The sequence below is a fragment of the Neopelma chrysocephalum genome, unplaced genomic scaffold (genome assembly GCF_003984885.1).
Source record: "Neopelma chrysocephalum unplaced genomic scaffold, ASM398488v2 Primary Assembly neopelma1_63, whole genome shotgun sequence".
NCBI classification, from domain to species: Eukaryota; Metazoa; Chordata; class Aves; order Passeriformes; family Pipridae; genus Neopelma; species Neopelma chrysocephalum.
The window spans coordinates 12,370,343-12,393,538 of record NW_020897720.1 but is presented as its reverse complement, the minus strand read 5'-3'; the positions used below and the strand labels follow the sequence as shown (position 1 = coordinate 12,393,538).

The 23,196-nt window shown below is 47.4% G+C and overlaps 1 protein-coding gene across 4 annotated transcripts in view; it reads right to left on the bottom strand.

Moving 5' to 3' along the window:
* The window catches only part of KLHL3 (kelch like family member 3), a 60,398-nt gene that overhangs the window by 15,309 nt on the left and 21,893 nt on the right, over window positions 1–23,196 (bottom strand). For all 4 annotated transcript variants that reach the window (XM_027682905.1, XM_027682904.1, XM_027682908.1 and 1 more), the window contains 5 exons: window positions 21,482–21,588; window positions 16,145–16,266; window positions 8,197–8,359; window positions 5,139–5,248; window positions 139–255 (listed from right to left, as the gene is read on the bottom strand). In XM_027682905.1, coding sequence (XP_027538706.1) covers window positions 139–255; window positions 5,139–5,248; window positions 8,197–8,359; window positions 16,145–16,266; window positions 21,482–21,588 — 619 coding nt within the window. The remainder of the gene's footprint in view (window positions 1–138; window positions 256–5,138; window positions 5,249–8,196; window positions 8,360–16,144; window positions 16,267–21,481; window positions 21,589–23,196) is intronic.

Here is a 23,196-nt window from a genome sequence, read left to right as displayed (position 1 = left end):
AGTTTTTGCTTTTATTCCTCTGTTTACAGACTCAGCAACACACCAAATTACCCATCTCAGACACAAACAGCCAAGCCATTGATTAAGGAGCTACCAGCAGCTTAAGTGCAATTACTGAGGACTTATTTGCAGACTAACCTGTACCAGGTAATCTCTGGGCAAAAGGGGCAGGCGAACATGCTCCATCAGTTTAGCCATGTGCTCCAGGCGAGATTCCTTCTCATAATTTATCCAAGAGATAACTGCTTCAAACACCTATACAGATAAAGTACAATTAAATGGGGAAGAGAGAACTGGCTTGCACAGTCACCTACCCAAAATCAGAAGCATTGTGATTTTACAGTGTGGAAGGAAGGAGGTGCAAGATCTCTGTCAAAAACGGATGAAAGAGTCGTGACTATGCACAGAGCACAAGCACCACCGTAGCAAAGAGCTGAGCTGACCATGCATATTAACAAGCAACTTCCCATCTAGATGTGCTGTATCACTCCCAAAGCTAAGTGCATGTCCAGGACAATCATATACCTCTTGGACATTAGGACTGGAAGGCAGCCAGGAAGCTTAATGAGCCTGCTGACATTTGCACTGGACATTATTCATGAAATCAGCCACAACAATTACTCCCGATAACAGAGATCTCCCTCCCCAAGGAGCCTGGCCACGCAGTAAGTCACTACACTCATATTTAATCACTGCACCAGTTCCACCCCAGAAACCAAGAATTCTTGAGGACAAGTTCCCCACACACCCAGGACAAGCCCTGCCTGCAGCCACGGAGGCTCTTGCACCGCGTGCACTTCACTGCTAAAAATACTCAGATACTCCAGCTGGAAAACAAGAGCACGCTGGGCTTCTGGTCTGAACCAAATTCTAGTTGTACTTCCAGATCCAGCTGGTTCAGATAAGCATCCAGACCTGGGCTCCGTGACCAAGTGCTCACAAACAGCCCATGGGCAGGCGCCAGCAGAGCCCTGCGATGCACAGGCAGAAGCGTCCTATGTGGGCTCCGGTATGAATATGCATGTGCTTATGTAACTGTGAGCCTCACTCGCAGAAGAAAGGCCTAAAAATGTCATCAGGAGTGGGGAAGGCTCTCTGAACAACCCAGCAAGGCAGGGAGAGGGGCTGGTGCAGTCTCAGATGCTGCACAGCAGGATCTGGATCACTGCAGTGGAGTTTCCCCACAGAGGCAGAATTAAATTCTGATCCGTAACCCAGATCTACAGACAACATTCCCCAAGTGCTCTCACTGCCCAGGGGGCTGAGCAGAGCTCCTTCCCACAGACCCTATCTTTTTTTCCCCAAAAAAGCATCACTGGCCCTTTGTCCCAGCACACTGGACAAGTGCCCTTGGTTTCAGCTTCCCTCCGGGGTCACCAACTGGTCAGGCCAATTTGCACAGATAATTTTTTTCTTTCTTTCCATCCCTCCCACCACTTCCCAAGAAACCATTTTGTTTGGTCCAAGGTCACTAATTTGACTAAATCAACCAGAACTGAGGGCACCATCTCTCAGCCCCCTATTGTTGCTGGCAAACAGGAGGTCCTGGCAGACACATCCTCCCCACGAAGAAGAGGCAGAGCAGAAAGGGGTTTCATCCTCTTGGGCTAAACCATATACTTTTAAAGAGCAGTAAAGCACCAGCCTCATTTCCTGTGCCAACAAAGCTCCTGCTGAACTGTTTGGAATTCAGGACACTTCGATGAGGATTTAAGCAACACAACAGGGAGCCGTGTAATCAAACCCCAGCAAATGCTGAGGAGAATAACTACTGCAGAGCCTTTAAGCATTTTAAAATTAAAATAAATAAGCAAACAAGCAATTTAACTTCGGCTATGAGGCCTTTAAAGTAGAAACTGGGTTGTTGTGAGATCTTTTTAATTGCAAATGACTGTGGAAGGAGGATAAAGCAAATGTTTAGCCGACACACAGGCTTTTCATTAACCTCTTCTGCACTAAGGCTGAGCTACAGAACAGGTCATAGGGCTGGGACAGCCCATCTGGACAAGATGACACTGAACAAGTCTAAAGGAAGGTGAGGTAAATGTCACCAGGAATAAACTGGAGACCACTCCTGAGTCAGGCAAACACCACTGCTTCCCTGCTGTGCCTACTCTAAAAATAACAGCATTTTTAAAAAAAATCAGATTCTGGCACCTTCCGTTGGCTCTGACTCCTAATTTTATGAGAAGGGGGAAAAAAACACTTTATCCAAGACAGCAATATCTCTATTTAAAGGCCACATCTGTTTCCATCACTGCTGTGCCCTCCCTCCACGTGCCGTGCTCGCTGCAGACCCCGAGCAGCTGCTGCTGCTGCTCCCCCAGGAGCCAGGATCCTGCTGCCAGGGTGGGATGGACCAAAGCAGTTTTACCCACACAGCTGGATTTGGAGCTGAGGTAGCAGCTGGCACCTGCCTGGCTGTAGGAGCTGTACCAAACCTGGGAGAAGTAAATTTCCAACTCTGTGGAACAGAGGGGTAAAAGCCTGGAATATCCCCTCTCCGCACACCACCTACGGAAAGAGCCAGCCCAGATGTTTTCCCAGCCTCTTCAGCCAAAAATCCAGTTATTAGAGACTCCCAGGAGTCAGACCCTGCATCAGCTTCTGCTGCATGTCAGCAACATGACACAGAGTCAGTTACTGCACTCTGTGTAGAATCCACAATCCAAAAGTCACAACCCTTTTAAAAATTTCTTATGCCACTGCTGTGAGCTGGCAGGAGCCTGTTCTCAAGGGCTGAAAGCCCCTCCATTTCACACATCTTTAGTAAATGCAAATAAACATGGGTTTTATAGGGATTTTTTAGCTTGCAAACGGTGTCATAATTAAAGAGCCAATTAGAAAACATTAATAAAACTGTCTTCCAAGTACTCAGCTATATCAAAAAGAGCAGGTAGGGACCAAAATAAACCTTTGCCCTGTGCTGAAAAGGCCTGTACAAGTGCAGAGGCTGGTACCACAAGGGGGAGAGGAAAGGAAGGAGGAGAATATTTGAATGATGGGGAAATTCTTCACCATTTTGCAATTAAAATAGATTTCTGTGCTAGCAGACAATTTTTGTAGTCCTGATGGCCTAGGGGTACAAGTAAGCCAAATTTGTGGAGACAAAAATATATTTTATTGGGCCAACTGGTATTAGCTGGGGGGTGGCAGAGGAAGGGGAGAGCACACAAGGTCCTGGGCACAGCACACATGCCCTGGGGCATTCCAAGGGCAACATTCCCTCCCTGGTCCTGGCAGGACTCGGCTCTAACACTTCCCAGTGACCCAGGGATGGCAACACTCTGGATGCCAGGTTGCAGCCCATGTATGAGACACAGTGAGAACAGGAACAGGAAAACCTCTTGTGAAATCTGGCTGTGACAATTCAGATCTCAGACGTTTGAACTATTTGCCTACTTAAAAAACACCTTGTTGCTTCCAAGTAGTTCTCTCTCCATCACCTGTGCACATAGATACATATGTGTATGTACAGACTGGCATACACACACACTTGCATATACTTTTATGTATTTTTTTTATAATATATATCTCAAGCATTAGCAAATAGGAAGAATAAAGGTGAGGAAAATGGCTTGTCTGTCATAAAGTTAACGTGGAACAGCAGCCTACGAGCCTGTCCTCAATTTCCAGCACTTCTTTGGACTCCAGAACATTTCATGTTTATGTTCCATTCCCATTTTCTGCCTCTCTCCTGTTATTCTGATCTGTTGTTTTGAACGTACAGCTTATGCTTACATTTCTTTCCACTGCCCTGCGTCCTCAACTTTTACAATCAGCCAAAGAAATACTGGGTTTGATTGTACAAAGCTCAGATGAGGGAGAGGGAGCACTTTTGATTCCTCTGGGCACAAGGCCAATAAAAGCTTTTTAACAATGCTGCACAGGACTGGAAAAAATTGGTTACTAAACTTGCACTTCCCTTTGCAGGCTGCTGGGCTCATGCAGAGCCTTTCTGCTGTGAGTTGGTGCCGTTGGTTTCCCCCCTCTCTGGCCCTGCCTGTGTGTCACCTCTGAGCACCCCACAGAGCCACCCCCGCCTGCAGAAACATGCCCAAAGCCTCTGAGTTTGCAGGCTCAGCATCTGAACGGAGCATCCCCGTGCCCCCACCTCACGTGGTGCAGGTTTTCTGGGAAGTTTTACCACCCCTGTGTGCCCCAGCACCCCTGTGTTTGCAGCCCAGAGGGGATCAGCAGGAGGAGAGCACACGCCTGGATGTGCAGCCTGAGCAGCAGCACCAACACACCCAGGTCCGGCCTCGTCCCACCCAAACAAGGGTCCTGAAGTTACAAACCACATCATCCTCAAGCTCTCCTGTGGCCTCTCATGAGTGACCATTTACATCTAAGGACATGGTTGAGTGGTGGACCTGGCAGTGCTGGGTTAGTGGTTGGACTCAACGGTCTTAAAGGCCTTTTTTAACCTTAATGACTCTGTGGTTCTACAACCTCCCCATAGTGACAATTCTGGGGTGAGCTGAAGGACTCAGGGCACATACCTGTCCCCAGAAACCTGCAGCAGGCCATACAAGAAGCTCACACCAGAGAAAGGCTGGATCTGGAGCTCACCAAGCACTAAAACCTTTAGTCACCCTCCTCCCCAGGACTCCAGACTATACAAGATGTGCTGAACGTTTCAACCACAAAACAGTATCAACCAGTGCCTTTTTCTCCCCTCTTCCATTAAAAACACTGATGATGTTAGAAAAATGTTTCCTTCCTTCCTTTTAGTTGCAGATCTCCTTTTGTTGTTCCACCCAACATGCAACAGAAGCCAATACTCCTCTCTGGCTTAATGAAATTCACCTTTTCTCAGGTTTTGCAGCAGGTAATGAGTGCTTTACACAACAGCATATGGGAGTTTTCTAGTTTTCCAGGGAGGGAAGGTATTTTGTTCTGACCCCCAGGGCCTTTGGAAGTGATATAGATCTGAGAATCATTACTTCCTTCAAAGAACAACCAAGTGAAGGTCATTTTTATGTGTTTTTAGGATTTGCATTATTTTAATTTTCCTTTCCACATGATCTCTGTTGCAGAATGGCCCCTAAAGAGCATATCATGAGAACATTCCTGGTGTAAGATCTAGAAACATTCCAGCATTCTTACATTCACTCTTGCTATGCAATTTACTGTACCTTTTCTTCAGAGGAGACTGTGAGCTTGTCACTTGATATTAAACTGCAAACCTGGTCCAGACTAAGGCTAAGAAATTCTTCTCCTAGCATCACCTCGGGGAAGTGCTGCTCTGTTCAACAAATGAAAAGAGGGAACAGAAAATTATAATGAAATCCATGTTTTTAGTCAATGGAAGGACTACAGCATTGAGAGAACTGCTCTTATTACAGCTCTGGGCACCTGAGACAAACCCACTGTGGCTGCGTGGGGGAACACAGACAGAAACCAGAGAGAGAGCTGCAGAGAGAAATCTCATGTTATTTCAAGTAGCAGGAGCCCCAGGAGACAACTTCATAAATGACACCAAAGTTTCTGAAAAGCCATTAAGAGTCTTCCAGTGGCAAATAAGATTAGAAGTGGCAGCTGAGACAAGTGCAAGTGCCTTTCTAAGGCAGTAAATTATCTGGCCACCCCGAGATTCAGTTCTCGCCCACTTCAACAAGTTAGACAGCACCAGATCTGCTCAGCACCTGGGTGAGAGACTCCACAAGGGTCTTGGGTATTTGCACATATTCCAAGGAAGCCCAGCTTTAACATGAATCAGTTTGGGGCATATGGTCAGCAGCCAATACTGAGGAATCCCAGGGCATGGAGCTGAATCTGTGTGTGCAAGGGCTACACGGAGAGATGGGCAAGGGGTATCTTCATCCCATGCACTCCCATGGGATCAGCTCTCCTCTCCTTCCACCTTTTACTTCTTTCCCCTAAATGTGTAAATGTACCCTTTCTCTTGCTCCAACCCCCCAGCACCCACCTTCCCCAGTAGCTTTTCCCCTTTCCACTTCAGCCCACAACTCTACAAGTTCCTCTATCTCCCTCTTCTCCCTCCAGATCCCTCCATGCTGTAACTCTGGTAGCCACTTGAAAACAAAATGAATGTCACTGATTATAATCCCAAACTGGAAGAATTATGACTGAGGATCATCAAATCTGTCAAGCTCTATATTGAGCCAAAAGGCACAGGAAAGAATTACTTCCTAAAAAATAATTTCTAGGCCAACTGTGTCATTAGCCAGTTGCAGACAATTTTAGTTTTGCAAGCATTTCTTACACATACTGCCAATTTAATCTCACCTGCCATTTCTAAGTCCCATTTATCTTTGGCTGAAATACAGAAACATGAAGCTCAGACATTTTATCTGCAGCAGCTTTTTTCAAGCTCTAATCCTCCAGCTTTGATAAGTTCAGACTCACGTATCCAAAAATCTCCCTCCGCAGCAAGATCTGCCTCGAGTTCTCACATCTGCAAAGTGCTTTGCCTGTCAAAAAGCAGCACCACAGGGACATGAGCTGGTGTATCTTCTAGAGAGGAGCTCTCTGGAGATGGCACCTGAATGACCCCTCACCAAAGCTGGTGCTGCAGAGCTGGACTCTGGACTTGGGACTTCCCCAGTCACGGACCCTACTTGGTGCAATGGGCACCAAAACCCCACAGCTAAGCCAAAGCCTCTGACTAAAAATAGCAGTATGTGGATAAAATTTAATACTCTGTTATGCTGGAAGTATATATAAGATCTAATGAACTCTTCTGGCCTTAAATACTTGAGAGGCAGGAAACACTCCCCGCACAGTCAGCTGGATGCACTCTGACTTCTGGACAAAATCTCACAGTCATTCATTCTGGACTTGCATCTGGCAGTAGAAATATATTTGATCTCTTGTTATTAGTTGCAAGCAAGTAAGAATATTTACTGATTTTAATAAAGTAACTGGTGCCTGCATCAAGAAGGCTCCTCCACCTACTGAAGTGATCCACTGGCCAGAATTAAGCATTTCTCAAGTAACTGAGCTCGTGCAGACATGGAGTCTTGAGTTTGGGGACCTTCTGTCTTGCTTTAAGGCTGTTACATAAACAACATAGTGAAAAGAATTTTAATAGCATTTTTATTAATGGAGTTCCATTAACATTACATGGACTTCTGTACTAACTGGGACTTGTGAAGGCCAATAAAACAACAAAGCAGACTTTCTAATTGCCAAACAACCAAATAAATATACAGTGAATGCACTGCTTGTTGGGTTAAAGATTAAACAGGGCCTGGAAGCAAGGATAATGAGATATTACAAGCAAGCTTTTATACAATTAACCATTCCTTCCAGGGTACCTTTTCCTCCAGGGGATAATACAGCCAGAGCAGCTGAAAAGGTTTTACTTTTATTTGCAGGAGAATAGGGGAGGACTCGGTGGGCACATTTTTATTCCACTGAGCCTACTTATGGTCCAATTAAGGACAAAATCGTTGACAAGGAAAATTTTGCAGGACAGAGCAGGTGCCCTGGGAGACAGCAGGTGTATTTATCCCCATACAAATGACCAGAAAAGCAGCAAAACAAACTGAGTAGAGAAAACCACCAGCTTCTCCCGAGCAGAGGTCAAGGGCAGCTCTGCCAGAGGAGACTGGAAAGTACTGGGGAGTTCAGGGCTTGGGGCTGCCTGAAACAGCTTTACATTTACAGTGTAGAGAAGAAATGCTGGGAGCCTTTGCCTGCAACCAAACACATCCACTCTCCAGGAAACATGAGCCTATCCACCCTTGGGGTAAGTGCCCATTGCTGCACAGATCGGAGCCTCAGACTGCCTGGCAGTTTTAGCAGAGTGTTCCCACTCCCACCCACCAGATTTAATTTTGCCTAGTTCCATTTATTCCTAGAATGGAAATCCCCTTCTGCTCCCACAGGGCAGGGTCCATGGGGAGGATGCCAGTGTGCCAACGCTAAGCTGTTGAACAGGCACACAAAGAGCTTGCTGGGATCACACTCAGGAGCTACTCTGTGGGTTGAGATCCACAGGATCAGGTTTTTTTACCTCACAGGGAGCTCCCCCATGACCAAACCACATTTCACGACTCGCGGCGTGACGGGAAGTTACCGGTCTAGAACCCAACAAAAGCATTCCCTTCCCTGTTCTAACACCAGAAGTATGAAGTGACCAACCAGGACGTGTAGATCTCGCTCAGACTACACAAGTTGTGCCCCTGGGAGAGGGTCTGACCCCAGAGAAGGGCTCCCCTCCCTCACCTGCGTAGGCGTTGGCCTGCTGCAGCAGCTCAGAGCAGGCGTGCACGTCGGCAAAGGCTCGGATGCCCAGGCAGTTCGTGGGATGCAGCTGGGATTGAAGGAAGTCACAGCAGTTTTTCCTGACATCCATCAGCTGCAATAAACTAGCAGCTGGCAACAAAACCTGCAAAGGCAAGAAAGGGGAATTAGAGCGAGCACGACAAAGAGTGTTTGATGCACAGCTTGCGCAAATTGGATGCAATTCCCCTTCAGGGTCCCTGTGGGGGACAAGAAGGAAGGTTAAAGGCTTGGCTCTATCCATATGCAGAAGATCCCCATTCACGCTCTGAGAAATGGAAATAGCTATCCCATGCTGGGCTAAAAGTGGAGCTCTTCTCCTCACATCTTCTCCCCACAAGGCCTCGAGGCAGGTAAAGGGAGGACAAGGCACAAGCAACCACGGGTGCACCTGAATTTCTGGCTTTGCTGCAGGTAGGTCCTGCACCACAGATTTATTGTTTTTTCCCCTATAGAGCTTTATACTATTTATAAGCATTGCCATCAGATTCAAAGCCCATAGCAGCCCAGCACTCCTCAAAACCTTGAACTTTCTTATTTCCAACAAAACCATATTGGCCTCTGAGCAGGGTGCCTGAAGGGCTGTGTAAGAGAGGAAGTTTCCAGAAGCTCAAGCAGGTTTTAGTGACAGCAAGACTCCCAGGAAAGATGGGGCCAACTATTCAAACTAACAGCCCTCATTTCCACTCACACAAAATGCTGTGGACACTTGTGGTTCGTTCTGAAAATAAGGTACTGCTTTGTCCCTCCAAAACTAAGTGCAGAAAATGGAGACAGAAGTGGATCAGGAATGTGACATCTACTGGAAAAAAACACCTTTGAGGCCAGTAAGAAGGACAGGAAGTAGAAAACAAAGTCAATTGGGACATTACAGCCCGTGACATCAGCTACTTCCTTTCTTATGTCGAACAGCAACTGCAGACGTGTCTTATCCCAGACCCTTCATAGCTCTGGCTGCTTCACACATGTCCTTCCAACTGGGCATCTGTGCTCACCATCTGAGCACACATTTCCTGGAAATTACTTCCAACTCAAAAAAACCCAAGCAGCTGTTAAACAAAACAAGTAGGTTAACAGCGTTCACCTCCCTGGATCTCGGTGGCACGGAAGGGATAAAGATGTCCCCTCCCTGTCCCTGCCACCGCAGTCCCATTCCACATCAGGGCAGGACACTCACAACCTGCCCCAAGTCTTTCTAAGCCACAGATGCATTCCAGCTCCATCCCAGCTGAACAGCAGCCAAGCAGCCACCCCCAACAGGCAACAATAAAAAGAGAAATCAATTAACCCGGGAGTCTGTTTTGGCCCAGGTCTCTTCATGCCAGGAGGAAATTAGTTTGGGGGTTTGATTAAATCAAGATAGCAATATTCTAGGTTTTTGAAACCTAGCTGTGGACCACTTTCTGATTAGCTGAACGAGAGGTGAGCACCTGAGCTGCATAAGGGTTTTGGGTAGAGGAGCCAGACTCCCTGCAAAAAATCTCTGGGCACAGACCATACAGAGCTTCTTCTGTGCACCCCCATCCATCCAGCATGTCCACCTGCCAATCCAGAGGGGCTGCCTACCTCCAGTATTTGGGATATTGCCTCTAAACCAGAAGGTGCTCACTGCCATCACTAACACCACATGCGACAGCCCCTGGATGTACCAGTACTACTATTACAGCCCTGTGCTGGCTTCAGAGGGCAGGGCAGAAGGAGCTTTACAGCACTTCAGCCTTTGGGAAAGGGGCATTACTATATACTACTTCTCAGAAGTAGGATATAAAAAGCCTATCAAGAGATGAGTGGATTTTCTCTTTTCCATTTCCCAGCTGAGCGTCTCGACGCTCATCTTGTTTTTACCAGGGAAGGCGAAAAGCAAGCAAAGGATTTCCGGGAGAACAAAGTCTGTTTCCTTTAGAAATAACAAGAGGAAATGCCCTGCCTAAACATGCAGCAGGACCAAACTGCAACCCCATTAGCATCCAGGCAACTTACTCACTTGGGTCTGGATTTGGCTCTCAGTGTTTGAACTCCAACAGCCGTGAAAGATTTACAGAGAGCTGGCTTCTGTACCAGATCTGCCTCCATATCAAAACCCACTCATTTCTTGAAACTATGTCAAAATTATCTGCTATTACTACTGAGACTGACTGCTTTGCTAAATAATTTATCTCATCTATGGGGAGTGTGTATATATATATCTATATATATATAGATGTAACCATAACCATCTAGATCACCAGCTGTGCTCTGCAGACTCATACCAATTTCAAGTTTAACACAACATTGCCTGCACAATTACTTCTGCAGACCTTTGATGTCTCTAAACTAGAAACATCTTTCAGCCAAAAGTGCTCTGGGTCACTCTAAGGTTTATTCATTAATGCTGGACTGCAGAGACTGGGGTTAATTCCCTAGAGTGACACAGCATTCCAGGTACCCTTGGCCAAAAGTTATCTTGCACCATTCCTGCTCTGCAAAACTGGGAAAGGAGCATTTCTCCAGGGCAGGGGATGTATTAAAGCTTTATAAGCAGCTTTGACAATTCAGTCAAATTAGAAGCCAAACAAGAGTACTGGCTGTAATCCTCAGCTGCACATCCAGGGACACAGCTGGGACTGCACATCTGCCCAAACAGGGAAACAGCTCCCAAGCACCCTCCCAGGGGAACCCATGACCAGAGAAATTAATGGATTTTGTGTTTGCACGGCAGGTAAAGCACACAGTTTTAAATTAACTGCTCCAAACCGCACGAGTAGTGGAGATAAAACTACATTAGTGTAATGTGGCTTTTGAGTGCAAGGATGGCAATTAGGCTTTATTACTCCCCAGCTGCTCCCAGGCAGCACACGGGGTGAACAACGGAGCTTCCACTTAAATGCTCCACCTGGGGTGAAATGGCCCAGGCAGAGGCACGTGTGACAGGATCAGGGAGCCACAAAGCCTCACCAGGAGCAGGAATGCCAGAAGCAGGCATGAGAAGGACATGGGATATAGAGGTGAGAGAGAAAACAGGGCAACTTCCCTCCTGATCTACATTCTCCAACTTCAGACACACCGTTCCTTGATTAAACAGCAGAATAAAAATGCAGAGACACTTCCATCAGGCCCAGCATAGTCCTCTGGTGCCACATCCACGAGTTTCTCCTCACCTCTGTATTAGGCCGAGCCAACTTATAAGACTTTCCATAGGTCTAAGGAAGGTCCCCCAACCCAGAGGAGTCAGCCCTGCCATGGACCAGGACCCCCAGCACTCCAGGGCAATCCATGGCAAGGAGCTTTGGCTGCAGGGAGGAAGACAGCCCTGATTTATTGCTGAAAGGTGCTCTGCCTCACCCTGGCCTTGCACCTGCTACAGTTCCAGCTTTTGGAGTGAACAGGGGGAAGGGTGATGAACTGACCCACTTATCACCCCTTTATCATCAAAACTGCATCTGCCACACAACTCTCCTTCCTTGCTGTGAAGTCCTGATTCCGTAGGGAGAGCTGAGGTGCAGGAGCACACATCTGAGACAGAAATAGTACAGCTCCTAGCAAAGCTTTTTTTCTCTTTTCTCAAGTCATTTTGTATGACAATTACTGTGCCTGCAAAGCTGACAGTTTCAATATCTACTTCCTCCAGACAGCTAATTTCAGGTTTCAATCTTTCTGTACAATCCATATCTCAAACTGTGGCTGTGCACAAGGACACCCCTCACACGTGGTAACACTGCACAGCGTCCTAAGTTTAATTGGGAAGTCAGGTTCATCAGGACTTTTTCCAGGGACTCATTACAGCCTGAATGATAATGACTTTCTTAATTGGGAGGGCAATTCTCAGGCTGCTGAAAGTAATGAAGTGTCATCTTCATTAAGGATGACTGGGACACACTGAGGAGGGACTGTATTCACTGCCTAGAACCAGAGGTCCAGGTATGTTCACAGGACCACCTCAGAGAATGAGGAGCCTCCTCCCAAATCTCCTCATCATTCAGCTCTGTTGGAGGACACCACACTCAGCTTCCCCATCGCTGGACTTTGCTCCATCACTCGGAGCTGGCAGGTTTGATATGAGGGTTGGAAAACAGCAGTGCAGCCACTTCAGCTGCAAAATCAAGACCTAACTGAAAAACCCAAGTAATTGCTGTGTTAAAACCACCAGCTACCCCACACAGGCGGGGAGCAGCAGGCCCTGTGCTCTGACACATCTTCCATAGAAGTCAACCAGGGCTGCACATGAGCATCCATGAACTTCCCCACGACAATCACTTTAGTTTTCCTTCCTTTTACAGAAACTGCATGACACAACTTCCTTCTAAATAAATGTATCAAACCCAACCTTCGAATGAATGAGATCTGTATGTCATGCATATGAATCTTTACAACCAACCCTGATGTGGGGTGCAACAGAAGAGGAACAACAGAAGGCAGTGGGGACAGAAATCCCAGCGTGGGTTTTGCTGAAATAACATGAGACTGCAATAAAGACAGAAGTTCTCTCCCTGCTCCAAGCCTTCCAAACAAGTGGGAGGTTAAATCCCAAATGCATGTTCAGAGGTAAAATGCTGCTCAGCTCAGAAGATTCTTTGTCATCCATCATCCCTGAGCCTTCCTACTGCTTCATCTACACTGCCTTGCCATCTCCCTCCAAGAATGAAGTTCCAGTAGATAAAGCAGGATTGCATTTGCTGGGGCAGTTCTCACCTACGTGTCCCCAGCAGGGTTAGAAGAGAGTATTCCCTCCACATGGGCTCAGTGCTCTCCTTCACAGAGCTAAAGTGGGCTGAAAATCCCCTTTGCCTGCACATTTGGGACATAATCTTGAGGAGAAACTGGATGAACCTCCCCCTCAGGAACTCACTACATAGATGATGACTGGAACTGACTGTAAAGGCTTGGCCCCTTGTACACACATCCTTCCTCACACGAAAAACAAAACAAAAAGCACTGTGTCATTTCATTGTACAATCAGCTACAGAAATACAAGCTTAGAAAAAAGGGAGTCTCACTTCCTGAACTCATACCAGGCCTATAAAAGCAAAAAAAAAATACAGGTTTCTATTAGAAAAGAAGTAACAAAAATACTGTAAAAAGGCTTCTTGTTGTGAAATGCTGGGCACTGCTCAGCATTCGAGCACACTTGGGAGCATTCATTCCTGCACTGCATGGTACCTTTGCTGCTCATCTTCTTCTCATTTCTATTCTGCTCTCATCTTATTTTGCTCACTGAAAAGATCGTGTCTTTTCATTTATTCACAAGTTTTGGTAGCTTGGCTGCATCTGCTCAGTTAATGCCATTGAGCAATCTTTTTATTTTTGGTAGTTTCCACAATGAAATTACCTGGCACCTATACCCAGAAATTGCTGCTTCCACCCACTGAGGAAGTCTGAAAAACTCCTTTAAAAAAGCACCTTTGCCCTGCTAGAGAATCAGAGGGCATGGCATGGCAATAACAGACCTCAGGAGATACCTGCTGGGAAAAGAGAAAGTCTCACTGTGCTCAAGCAAGGCTGTGAAGGAACATTGCTGAAACAACACAGACAGGCACTTCTGAGGTGTCCTTGGGTGGATGGGTGGATGGATGGATGGATGACCCAAGGCTGTGCATCAGGAGGATGTGGTGATGCAAGGGACCAAACCTTCCTCCTAACCTTGACACTGCTAATCCAAACCAGAGACTGCAAAGAGTTTAATTTTTGTTGTTCATGTTTTTTGCCTTCACTGATGTGAAACTTTCCAACAAATCACACAATATTCATTTCTGTTAACCTTTCTTCTTTTGGCCGCAGGTGAGTATTAACCTGTTTATGGCCTTTTGTTCAGAGTAAAACACCCAGGATCTATTTCTACTGGTTTCATCACAAAATTATAATAAATTCCACAAAACATTTTCAGCATGAACATTTTAAACATAATAAAATTTAAACTAGTCAGTTAATCTTGCGGCAGAACAGCTTCATTTTTCAGCTCCCATGAATTAATTTACCTCTAGCCTAAAGAGTTATTCACAGAGTGGTTATTGAAATAAATCCTGCAGTAAAAGGACCTGGTTTAATAGACTGGGAAAAAACACCATGCCCAAACCTTAGTATTCAAAACTTACATTTTTTTTATCTTGCTGTCTAAGAGATGAAAGCCAAAATACAGACAGGGATCTTACTTTAACTCCTTGTAATCCCTGGGCCACAGAAGGCAGGCTCTGGTTAGGTTTTACTAGGAAAGACAGCTTTCCAGTTGCTCGGAAAAGGGAACACCTGGACTTTTCCCAGACCTCCCAGGCAGGCCCAGGCAGAGCAGGACAGAGCCAGCTCTCCAGCCTGCTCCAGCTCCCACAGCCCTGCTGACACACAGGTACAGCTGGAGCACCAAAATGCTCCCCTGGGAACGCAGCCAGAGCAGGCACAGGCCCTTCCCAAGCTCCATTCAAGGCAGGCTGGCTGGGGCCAGATGGTGTCCCGAGCTCCACACATCCCACGTGCCAAGTGGGTGCTTCTGAGCCACCCAACAACCAGCAGCATGGAAGGAAAGCACACATTTCAGAAAGCACATGGATTTGGCCTTCATATTTCCCACAAAAGAAGGAACCAGCCCGAGAGTGTGTAAATGCCATTTTTCCTCCCGCAGTGGAGGTCCAAGGAGCTCCACCCCCGTTCCCCACTGAGTAATGTATGTCAGCTGCTGCTGATCCTGACTACACAGAGTCCCTAAGTGTGGGTCACACAGCAGACAGCCAGTCCAAGCCACCCACAGCTGGGTTTGAGTCTCAGCTCCTTTGCTGCAGTGGCACCTTGAAGGTCTCCTTGCTGATGGTCCTGTAGGACAACCAGGCTCCACACTCCTGCCAGTGTGACAACTGCCAGGCTGGGAGCGCACCAGAAAGTCAAGTTTGTAAAAGTGGAGGGCAGAAGGGGCAAGAAAAGGCCCCCACAGACTTGGGTCACAAAGCATGGCAAAGGCTTAGACTGCAAAGTGAGCACAGCCCAGGGTTTTTCAAGAGCAAGTGGTCAGCAAGAACCTGCACTGCCCCTGAGGGACTGGAGCAGAAGAGCTCACAGCAAGAACCTCATTTCAAGCAGAACCAGTCTAATTTTGCCATGTTAATTAGGTCAACAGAACGCACCCAGCAGCACTGCCCCTCTCTCTCCAGCATCGTGGACAGAGACTTGTTACCCTGACCTATGTCCAGGTCACAGAGAGGAGGACAACGGGCTCAAACTGCCCCTTGCAAACAAAACCAGAGACCCACCGAAAAGCACGTCCACACACGAGCTCCCAGCATCCCTTCCAGAAATCAGTGCCTGAGTGCAGAGCCTTTTTCTTACCACAAATACAAGCAGAGTCAAAGAAAGAGCTTGACCAGCAGCAACAGCCACGTGACACAGCAAAACACTCTCTTCCTGAGCACCCTGCTTTATCTCCAGGCTGCCTTTCAATTACTCTTTCCACTCTTGGACAAATATTGACCTCACAGAAATTCAAGCCAGAGTGCACACACAAAAATAAAAAGGAAGAATGCCCTCATTTGAACAATATATTCCACTCAAAGCTCTGCCAAACAACTCAAACTACCCAGAAGAATTTAAAAACTAACAGCCAGATTCCCCTGCCCTGGCCTTAAAAATCACTGCTTGTTTGAGTCTATTCTGACCTTCGACAGACTGACCCACAAGTCAGCACAGCTTCTTGGAAGGCAAATGCCTGCTCTTGTTATAAGAGCCCAACACAAAAGCTAAATGCAACATGACTTAAGTGCAGGGAAAACACTAAAGTGCCTCAAGACTAAACAGAGGTTGGAAGCAGCTTTTTTCAAGCTCAACCTTTTACTTTCTGTGGCCTGAGGAGATCCCTCAGCCCCAAAAGGACCTGTGCCTTTGAGTTCCAAGCTTTTCTCTCAGTTCTCCACGGGAAGTGCTGGACCAGACCTACCTGCACGTTCTCCTCCGTGACCTCAATCTCGGCAGTGTAGATGTAATCAATCAGCTTCCTCAGGGTCTGGCCATCAACGTCTTTAATCTCAATCTTCTTGGCCTTACTTTCAGACATGTCTCCTGAAATTCAGTTCAAAAGGACAGTTACAGTTTGCTCTGCAGAACCTCGCTCCCCACACATCCAGCACGTTCTCCTGCTGTCTGACTACGAGACTGCCTGGCACTGCCCCTGACCACTGAAGAACAACCAGGGAGATTCCCAGAAGCCTCCTAATGCCAGCTAACTCAACACTGAGGACACTAATGTAAAAAAAAATAAGTCAATAAATGCAACGAGCTTAATTTCTTGACAGAAAAGAACCTGCCGTGGGTCTCCTGAATTCAAACAAATATAGAGGTTAAAAAAACAAAAAAAAACCATTATGTCCCTCAACAGTACAGGGACAGACTCAAAGAGACTGTGGGCAAGTCTTAGGAAGACCTTTTTTATATATTTACTGTAAGTATTTTTAATTTTTTTAATATATATACATATGAGTAGATGAGTATGTTGCAACAGCTGCATTAGGGTGTTTTGTGGTACACCCTACAATAAAAGCAAGGCAGTGTTACCCTCTTTCTTTAGGAAGAAGCTGAAACCTGCTCAGGAAAACAAGCACCCAGTCCAGTGTGCAGCCAGCTTCTCTCCTCAATTACCCTGCTGTAACCCAGACATCAGATACACCTTGTGCAAAGCATCCATGCAGGAACATGTATTTCCTCACCTCTCACTTTCCCAGCCTCGCACATTTGGACCCAAATTTTATCCTTCCTCCAAATCCATAACTTAAAAACAGGCAGAAGTAGGGGAATAATTTCCCCTCTGGATATACAAGTAAAACCACGTGTCCGTGTAAGAGCCTACTCATGACCCACCTCCACACCCCCTGCGTGACAGGAGCACGACAGAGGAACAAAATCACGCTGGGGGGAGGAGAAAGGACTCCCCAGGGCCCTTCCAGCATCCACGCACACCGTGACCTCACCCGGGGTTTAATCACCAAGATCTTGAGGAGCCACAGAAAAGAAAGGGCAAAACCCCAAGCGGAAAGAAAATGACGGGTGGAAAAACAAAGCTGAACAAAGGAGAGCATGAAAAAATGTCAATTCTTAAACCTGGGCATGAATAATCACCACTCTCAGAAATCCGGTGACTCAGAACTGCTGTGGGATTAAGTGGGAAAATGTTTCCTGCAGCCTATAGGAGAAGTAATTACAGCCTCCACCTCTGTGCAGTGTTTGACAAGACGTGGCTGGGCACACCAAGTGCACAGAGTCAGATGTTAAAGGGGGGTCCAAGCTTGAGCAAAACCTGGATCCTGCAAATTGAACTTTGCTGACTTCACTTATGCCAATAAGTGGGTAAATAACAGGAGAGGGGTGAGACCATAAGTGTTAAAAGAGTCAAAAGCCCCAAGAAGTGAAATAATATTTGTCCCAAATTCAATTTTTAAAATTAAATAATAAAGTGTTGTTCAGAGAAGCCCATGAATATAAATGTACAAGTACAAAGGGATAAGTGACCTACATTTGGGAGGCCTTCAAAGCAGGCAGGACTTTTTAATTGACAAAATGTCATCTTCACACACTTCCTCCCCTAAAAACATCCCAGACGTCTCCAGAGATGAGAGGGGGCTTCTGAGAACAGGTCAGTCCCCATCAGCCTTGTGGTGCTGGAGGTGCCTGCAAGGAGCACCCCCCAAACCCCCCCTGCACAGAGAGGAGGAGCAGAGCAGCCAGAGCCCCGTGGGACCCGTGGTGCAGAGAGGAGGCTCAGCCTTGCACACCCAGGGATCGATGCAGAAATAGCTTGGAGGGACCAATCTGATAACATCATCCGTCCTTGCGGTGTTCATGTGACACAGGCAACAAAAATAAAAGCTGTGTGGGCTTCCACACCCACCAGCAAGCTGCCAGCCCTGCATACCAACAGCCTCCGCTGCCTCTGCTCCGGTGCCAGCCCAGGCACCACGAGGGGGGAGTCTCACATGCTGGGCCCCACAGTCGAGTGGGATCCAACCTGGAGCGATGGAGTTCCTCCCACTTGTCAGAGGGTGGACACGTCTCTAGTGCTGTGGAGTGAGGAAGAACATGGAGACACCACGAGTGAACCAAGGCAGGGGTTGGTGCAGACCAGGAGCAGGTCAGCACAGAGCCAGGGCAAATGCAGCCCCTGGGGCACAGCTGTGGGCAGCCAACAGTGGGCCAATGAAGGCATCTCACATCCCTTCAGGAAAAAAAATCCCACAAACCCCAACTCCCAGGATGTCTCTCCTAAGTCAGGCTCGAGCCTCACCTGACACCTCAGTTACAGAATAACTCAGAGCACTACCATCATCTCTCATCCCTAAGGGCTGTGGTGAGAAAGGGCTGCCTTGCACGAGGTGCTGCACAGACCCGTCCCTGCACCTCTGTGGCTGGGCAGAGTCAGGCAGACACAAGGAATAAGGTATGGGGGAGCAAAGGCAGAGTGGCTCCAAGCAGACCCTCCTCTGAGGACAGACTTTGCAGACAATGGCCCCTCATGAGGGCACACCTTTTCTGCATCATGCTCAACACCCAGCAGTGCTTTCCCTGTTCCCCTCTGCTCGTGAGGGTAGGGAGAGAGCAGAGCTCTGCTCTGGTACAAGATAAACTACTCTCAAAACTGCAGCAGCTTGCAGTGCCATGTTTACCCAGCACTGCAGCCTGCCCTGCCTCCTACACACTGCACTCCAGAGAGGCTTCCCAGTGCACAGAGACAGCTTTGCTTGCTTCCCAAGTCCCAGATGTGCTGAAGGAGAATACAAGTGCATCATATAACGTAACCACAGCCTCTCACACATGGGGTGAGTGCCTTGAAGCAGCGCATGAGACCTGCAAGGGAGGGCACATGAGACCTGCTTCCTCCTTCAGCATTTCCAACATTCCAAAGGTATCTCACAGGAGCAGCCCCAGCAGCATCACTGAGGTATTTGCTACCCTTTCCGAAATGACTGTTTTCTTCTAAATGGACAGAAATTAGTACCCCAAATTATCCCCACAGAACAGTGCCAATGAGGACCAGACACCATCCAAAAAGCTACAGAAAGCCAGTACAAAAAGGGACACTCAGTTAGGAAGTGCTGGGTCCCTTCTCCCCTTCAGCAGTGGAAGACAGGAATGGAAGATGTGCCTGCCCATTTTCAGGCTTCCCAAGGCTGTTTCAAAGGGGAATGCCTGACCAGAGGACAGAAGATGGTCTAGGAAAGACTCCAAGGTCATCACAAGGTCATTCGTGACACCAAAGTCAGGTTCAGCTGTCAGGGACAGGGCCTGCAGAGCAAGCAGCAGGTGAAGGTGGATGAGCAGCAGGTCTCAGTTTGATTTCCACTGTTCACAGCTTCATGCTGATCACTCACTCACAGCGTGGCTGCTGGCACTGCTGGGGGACCCCTCCAGCCCCCCACAGCCCCAGGAAGCTGCTCCTCCAGCGGGAACTCAGCGTGCACAGGCAGCTCCTGCAAACACCCCATGGTGTGGCTGTCCCTGAGCCACTGGCTACATCACTGATGCAAAACTGCAATGCAAAAAAAAATCAAGTCACGACAACCAACTCATGTTGGAGCTGTGATTTTAAACTGTCCCTTTGCAGGGAGGGAACCCCCACACAGCTGGAAGGAGATCACGCACTCAGTCTTTGCAAGAGAGAGATCCAGACTTCAGGAATTTGGGACTAGCCAGACTGAAAGCAAAGGGAGAGCTGGTCTCTGCCTGACCCTCTGCCCCCGGGGATGTGTCAGGGGGAGGGGACAGGCGGCTGCCCAGGCTGTCACCCAGCCCAGGGGAGCTGCCGAGCAGCCACATGACCGTGGTTAGCTGATTACTGTTTAACTCACAGCGTGAGGGATTACACGGCCCAGAGAATTCCTGCATGGAAACATGAGCAGCCCTGCACCACCACCTTCCCCGCTCAGATGACCTCTAAGGATCAGAGGGTTTTTCCAAGAGTTTTCCTTTACTAAACGTCTCGCCAGGAACGAGCATCACAAGCCCTCTCAAGTCCTGCTCGAGGTGCCCTGACAAACAGTTGCTTCTGAGCAGCATTTGCTCCTCTGCCTCACCACCACAGCCAACACCAACTTCAGGGTGCAGCAGTAGTGCCCTAGAAAACACAAATGCTCTCCCACCTGAGCCCACCACACTGATAAAGCCACCACGGCGTCACATCTCATCTCACATTCAGACATCTGTTTACACCTGAGGTTTTTCCCCCCACCTCCGTCACAGAAGGGAAAAAAGCTTCCCAAATGACAAGCTCTTTCCTGAGAAGTGCTGTGTTCTGCTTCCAGCAAAGCAAATTAAACTAGGTGTAATCTCAAGGCTTTTAAAAGGAAGAAGCAAGCCCTAGACTACAAGCAAATGAACACGAAACAGGGGCAAAACCCCTGTAGCTCATTTATGTTGGAGTTCAGGGACAGTAACACCCATTCCCTGGGGTGCAAAATCATTTTCTTTGTATTTGGTTAAGTCAGTTCCTACCCTGGAGAGGAGGGCAAGGAAAAGGAAGGAAGGTAAGGAGTTCCTGACCAGACTAATTTTACTAGAATGACTTAAATAAGCTGGTCACTCTCCTGCCTCAGTATTGGCATGGCTTTCTTTGCTGCCCTGCCTGGGCACAGCCTTCAAAGGGCACTTGCTACAGTGGTCAGGCCAACAGAGCAAGAATTTTGTCCTCCTCTTCCCTTCTGCCCTTACCAAAACATACCAGACTGCAGCAACACACCCTGCCAAAAAGCAGGGCTGCTAAAACACCCTGGGAGCGAGAGAACAACGGTGTTATTTCAGGCAGCAGAAAAAAAGTGCCACGGGAGATTAAACATCTGTGACTGCCAAATCAGTATCAGCAGGGCTGAGCCTTGAAACTACAACTCCTGTGCCAGCTACTTCTTTGATGTGCACCATGAACATTTAGGGCACTGCACACGTGCTTGATGTTAATAATGTTTTCATGACCCACGGTCTTGTTAGGGGGAATAAAAATAACCAAAAAATCGAGTGAGCCAAACCCCATAGTAACTTTACTGTGGCCCACATGCTACCCACTCACCCCACAGCCACACAAGCACCCCACACCCATACAGATGCCCCAAGGAATTAGTCAAGGATGACCAGCATCATCCATGAAGTTTAGCAAACTGCAGACCTATCTGTATAATTTCTCTCTTGAGGAAACCCTCTGCCTGTGCTGTAGCTCCTGACAGAGACACAGCCTCAGGCCTTGGGATTGCAATGGCCTGTTCAACCCCAGAACAGTGTGTGGTGTCAAGGAGAGTACCTGTAAACATGGCACAGAAATAGGGGCTGCAGGCCGCCAGGACCACGCGGTGGGCTTCCATCTCCACGGTCTCGGCCACAATCACCACATCACAGAGGAGCCTCTTGCTGGAAAAAACACCAGAAAAGACAAAGGTCATTTCAGAATTCCTGGTCAGGCAAAAAGCTACATCGGTATAGCCTGAAAAAGTAAGTGGAAGACCCACCACTACAGACAGGGCACCTGAGCTTCTGCCAAATCCCACTGCAAGGTCCTCTAATCCTTCAGCTACCAGCTCCTATCACTGTTTGCCTACAAAGCAAAGCCTGAATCCTACTGATGCTGCAGCCCTGCCTGTGGTTCTGCTTTTCCCAGGGAAAAAAAATGGAAGTCAAACTAGGCATACACACTGCCCAAAGAACAAAGGATAAGGGGCTCCTTCCACCTCTCAAACATGTAGGGCTTGGAGAAGGCACAGAAGAGCTTAAGAGTTTGGGCACTACCTGGAGCCAGGCTCTAGTAGATCTGTAAGACAAGGGAACACCAGCAGCACTTTGGTCTTTCCACAGGGGAAGGGTAGAGTGGAAAATGCAGTGATTTCTGTACTCCCTTCCATGCTTGGCCCTAAAGAATGTGACCACCAAAACATGTCCTGGCATTGATGAGCAGAGAGGCTGCCTCAGACATCTGCCAGAGAGGAGGTGTCAATCACTGGCGTTTATCCATGGGCATGAGGACTTCCTTTACCTCAGGAATTTGTCTGGGATTAAGAGTCACTGGGATAAAGAACCAGGTCCCAGAGAGAAACAAAAAAAAAAAAACCTTCTAAGCTCCCCCACTGACTCATTGTACAGCTTTGGAAAAGTCACTTCATTAAGGAGTGACCTTTTCTACTTGCCCCACGTCTGTCCTTTGAGGATTCATTAGTTAATGTTTGCACAGAGCTTCGCAGATGCCGACAGCAAGAAGTGCTCAGCCTCCCAATAAGTTGGTTTAAGATGCTTAAGCATACAAATGCAAACTAGGGGTGTTCTTTTCAAATGCCAAGCCTGAAAAAGGATCAGTGTCTGTAAATCTAGATGTTGCCTTCTCTTCAGAAATGCTTATCTCCACACTGAACTTTGTCTTTAGGAAACCTCATTATCAAGTAAACATACACAGAGTTTCTAATGGACTAGGTATGCCTCTTCTTATCCATATATTGAAATAGGTGAACAAAACAGCTGTGAAACAGAGGGTTAAAGTTGGAAACAGGAAGAAAGTAGAAACTGGTAGTCTGTACTCTATGTTCACCCCAGTTTGGAAGGGGTAAGGGCAATGATGGGAGCTCTTTACGAGCCTCTTAATGGAAGCTTCCTCATATCCTTCAGCTTATGCAAAAGGTGCTCTGCTCAATTCCTCTTTGGAGTCATCTACAGCCACCTAAAGTACCACTCATAAAATAATTCCACCTACATTTGAAAGCTAAAACCCTGAGTGACACTTAGGGACGTGGTTTAGTGGTGAACTTGGCCATGCTGGGTTAACAGTGGGACTCAATGGTCTTCCAGATCTTTTCCAACCTAAACAATTCTATGGTTCTATATTGCAAATAGGTTAAAAGCTTAGCAAGATTTTTCTACACTCCCTGTATGACATTTCTGGATGCACGTGAAGGGAGGCACTATTATTCAAGGTACCTATTAACACTGATTGTTGACAGCTTAACAGATCACAAGCTCAATGCACATATAATA